The 4,007-nt window shown below is 51.7% G+C and overlaps 1 protein-coding gene across 1 annotated transcript; it reads left to right on the top strand.

Annotated features, from left to right (window-relative positions):
* Positions 1–2,079: 2,079 nt before the first annotated feature.
* NGA_0691110 (ankyrin repeat and kh domain-containing protein 1) lies at positions 2,080–3,212 on the top strand. Its single transcript, XM_005852463.1, has 3 exons — positions 2,080–2,430; positions 2,531–2,743; positions 3,075–3,212. Exons 1-3 carry the CDS (start codon positions 2,106–2,108, stop codon positions 3,188–3,190), a joined length of 654 nt encoding a protein of 217 aa, XP_005852525.1. The 5' UTR covers positions 2,080–2,105; the 3' UTR covers positions 3,191–3,212.
* Positions 3,213–4,007: the final 795 nt, after the last annotated feature.

Genomic DNA, 4,007 nt, shown 5'->3' with positions numbered 1-4,007 from the left:
TGCTTTAAACCTACCTCCTACCCTCCCTCCCTCCCTCCCTCCCTCTCTCTCTCCAGGCGGATGCCCTCGCCTCCCTTCCCGCCTGGGCCGGGCGAGATCGGCCTCCGGTTGATTTGGAGAAGCTTTGGCCGCATTATCGTGGGATCGTGGCGAAATACCTGCCAGAGAAATTGGTATGGTAGTTTTTCCCATTTTCCCTCCCTCTTTCCTCCCCTTCCTCCCCCCTTCATAACTATGATTCCTGCTGCTAAAGGACCTGAGCTGACGGAGATGGAAGATCTTCTGCATCTTTTTCCGTGTCACACGTCTTATTTCGTGTGGAGTGACAGGGTGGTGAGGTCGTGACTTGGAATACATAGCGGGGGCGGATGTGTTGATGAAAGAAGAAGGAAAAGCGAGAACCAGATGAGGAGTGAAAGAGATCGCGCGGGCAACTTTTTACGAGAGACAGAGAAGGCGAGGCGTCGACAGGGACCAAAAAGGAATGAGCACCGTGGTGTGGTTTGGAAAAAAAGAAAATCGATTTTTTAAAGAATGAAGAGGAGGGGATATTTCAAGGAAGGAGGGCAAAGGACCTAGATGAACGGAAAATCATGCGATCCACCTCGTTTACAATCATACGTCATGCGGTCTGTCTGAATCTGATTGAACCAGAGCTGAATAAGAAGATATAGGTGTGTTTCTACGGCATGCGACAATAGCGTCAGATGAGAACTGATCTCGCAGAAGAGGCGAGGAATGCAATGTACATAGAAAGGATAGCTTAAGAGTTTAAAGAGGGGTCGCAAATATGGAAGAATGATTGCAGTGTTTCAAAAAAGGAAACACAGGCGATATATGTGGAGGGAGAAAATTTCAGAGCAGGGATGACGAGGAAGGCCTGTCACTTGTAAGGCAATGTACGCATATTTAAAACCTTAAACAAATTAATAAATATCTACACCTGAGTTAAAGCTGTAGGCTGTTAACAAGCATGTGAATTAAATTTGCAGTTGGTCCACGTGTAAATTTGTCAGACCTCTGTTGTGGTATCGGACTTTTCACTGCGCCCGTCAGGATGGTGTGCGTATATCCCGACGGAATCTTCTACTCAAATGGGGCCCCAGAAAGGGATGACGAGGTGATCATGGTACATGCCCATCAGTCTAGTACGAGCTCTATTAGGCATATGTAAGGGAGAACCACCGACAAGAACGGGGGACATAGCAATTGTATCACTGGTCCAAGTCGTTCTGACGCTACAAAACCTTAACCTTAAACCTGAACCCTGACCTTCGACAGAAAAGCCCGACACCACCCTCCACATACCCAATGGCCTTAGTCAGCAATGGTGGCCCTTTGGTAGTCGACGAGACACGAACACTTGGTGCCTGTAATGTCCTGATAGACTCAATAGTCGTGGATCTGTGTTGTCGTTTTGCGAGCGAGAGGACTTGAAGCAATGGTGTGTGCAACAATCAGCTTCAAAAAATTCCGATCCCCATGCCAGAGACCGAACATGCGTCGTCGGCCTCAGGCGCAGAGTCGCAGTGTCGCCCCCCCCAAAGGTGAAATGAGGCGCTCTTCGACAGAGAAAGAGCACACCATCATAAATCACTCTTTGATGACCAGGTGGTATATTGTGAAAAAGACGACCTATCATGCAAAAAAAAAGTGCGGCCCGCATACTTCCTCATGCTGTCCGTCTCGTATAGTCTGCCCACCGGGGTTTTTTTGGCGTGTGATGTAGGAAGGACGACACAGTGGCTTGCTTACTTTTCATTAAATTGACCTTATGACTAGAATTTAATATGGATAAACGTATCTATGTGGGAATTAGCTGTGTATAGATGAGTTACATGTCTCAATCAAGGCCTTTGGGACCTTGCCTCGAAGCGCCTCCGTCCTGACACGAAGCGTCCACCACTCCCATACAACTCGGGCTATCCTAGCCTGCACTAAAGGTAGTTTCACGTGCTAAAGGGTTGAATATATTTAAAAAAAGGAATGGCATACCTGCTTCTTTTGCCGGACCCGTTTTGTCCTTTCTCACCTTCACCCTTCCTCCCCCTCTTTCCTCTTACTCGCGTCCCGGACGCCCAGACCCAAGACACTCTGAAGACGGCATGGGATGGTGTCCAATCCATAGATGTGTTTTCCGGAGGGATCTACCCGCCCTTTGTCAAATCCTTTCGGAAACACCTCGCGTTCCACCCTCCGCAGCCACCTCCTCGCTCTCCTTCCCCTCGTCGTATGTCCTTCCCTCCCCCACCACCCTCCGGCTTCCTACCTCCTTCATCGACGAGCCCAGCGCCTTCAATTGCACTGCCTTGATGCTGGCCGTGGGCGAGGGGCTGGGTGCGATGGCGATGATCCTGGTGGCCCACGGCGCGGACGTCAACCTCCGCGACGACAACGGACTAAGTGCCCTCTATCTCGGGTGCATGCGAGGTGATGATAGCTTTCACCCTTTCCCATCTGCCTATGCCTAAGAACTTCTTCTAGATCGTGACCTTCATGAGCTTAGCCATCTTCTTTATTCCCCTCTTAGGTCATGCCTCGATCGTTTCCTTCCTTCTCTACAAGGGTGCCGACCCCACGGTCACGTCGCAGAGGGACAACACTTCCTGCTTGCACATCGCGGTCCTCCACCACTACGCCCACTGCGTCCATGCCCTCCTTCACGGCCTTCCACCCGACCTCCGTCAAGCCCTCCTTCAGCACAGGGACGCATTTGATCACACCGCGTTAGACTACGCCGTTGGTGGGTGCATCCATCAGAATTTTTAAAAATTGTATGCTTATGTCTTACGTAACGTCGTTCTTCTTCGGCCTGAGTTTGCTGCTTCTTGCATCTCTCCGTGCTTCACACTTTGTGTTCCCCTCACCCTCCTTCCTCGCTTCTTCCTCCTCGCCCGTTCTGGACTCCCCCCCTCCTCTTCTTTTATCCTATTATCCTATTCGCCCCTTTCGTTGTCCCTCTGCCCTGCGCATGGATTCGATCGTTACTAAGCTCACGCACAAAATATCTTTTCCGGCCCATCCTCCCCCCTTCCCTCCTGCCTTTCTCTTCTCCCTCTCGCTTCCTCTTGCAGAAGGGAGGGACACCCGCATCGTCAAAATCCTCCTCTCGGCAGGTGCCGATCCCTACGCTCCGGGACCGTCTGGACGGAGTGTGGTTGAACAAGCGAAGGCGGAGGAAGACAAGTAGAGGGACGAGGAGGAGGAGGAGGAGGAGGAGGAGGAGAAGGAGGAAGAAGAAGACGAGGAGGAAGAAGAGGAGGGGAACAAGGAAAAGGACTTTGAAGGGATAAAGGAAAGGGTTGTGGAGGTGTTGACTGAGTGTGAAAGAGTCAGAATGCTGATCAAAGCCCGTGTTTTAGAAGACGAGGTGTGGGCGCTTGTGAGGAGGGAGGAGAAGGAGGAAGAAGGCCAGGAAGAGAAGAATGCCGAGGACGTTAAGGAATTTTCACATTTTCGGAGAACGGTAGGAATGAAGAAGGAAGGGAGAGAGACGGTGAGGATGAGGCAAGTCCCGCTGTTTTTGCGAACCAGAATTGAGAATCTGAGTAAATCGACATTGAGGAAGCGGAAGAGGGGGAGAGGAAGGAAAGACTGGTCGAAGCATTTACGTCGTCGATTGCCCCGAGTGGTCATTGGGGGTGATATTGAGGGCAACACAAAGTGGCATGGGGAGGGAGAGATGGCAAAGAGGACAAAGAGCACGGAGGAGAAGGAGGAGAAGGTCAAGCTCTATGACGAGGGCGCCGTGAAGACTAAGGACGAGAACGGGGAGGAGGGTCAGGAGGACGGGGAGACAGAGAGTGAGAAGGTGGTGGCGGCGTTGCGTGCAGCCGTGCAGGGAAACATGATGACGGAGGTGGTGTTCAAGGAACTGGTATCCTACATGAGGTGTGCGTGGGACCCGGTCTTGTCTGAGGAGGCCTGGGCCCGAGGTTGGCTGTGAGAGGGTCTGTGAGGTGGGGGGTTGTCGAATCTGTCGCCGAAGGATAAGGTGTGTATGCCTG

Source organism: Nannochloropsis gaditana, assembly GCF_000240725.1.
Source record: "Nannochloropsis gaditana CCMP526 unplaced genomic scaffold scaffold1186, whole genome shotgun sequence".
Classification (NCBI taxonomy): Eukaryota; class Eustigmatophyceae; order Eustigmatales; family Monodopsidaceae; genus Microchloropsis; species Microchloropsis gaditana.
Note: the sequence above shows the minus strand (reverse complement) of the source record. Positions and strands in the feature narration are given on the sequence as shown.

What these genes read in the sequence shown, in the direction of transcription:
- NGA_0691110 (XM_005852463.1), top strand. Translation starts at nt 2,106, where the DNA reads ATGGGATGGTGTCCAATCCATAGATGTGTTTTCCGGAGGGATCTACCC. An exon ending in CTATCTCGGGTGCATGCGAG is followed by an intron (nt 2,431 to 2,530) that starts GTGATGATAGCT and finishes TTCCCCTCTTAG; the next exon opens with GTCATGCCTCGATCGTTTCC. An exon ending in CGCGTTAGACTACGCCGTTG is followed by an intron (nt 2,744 to 3,074) that starts GTGGGTGCATCC and finishes TTCCTCTTGCAG; the next exon opens with AAGGGAGGGACACCCGCATC.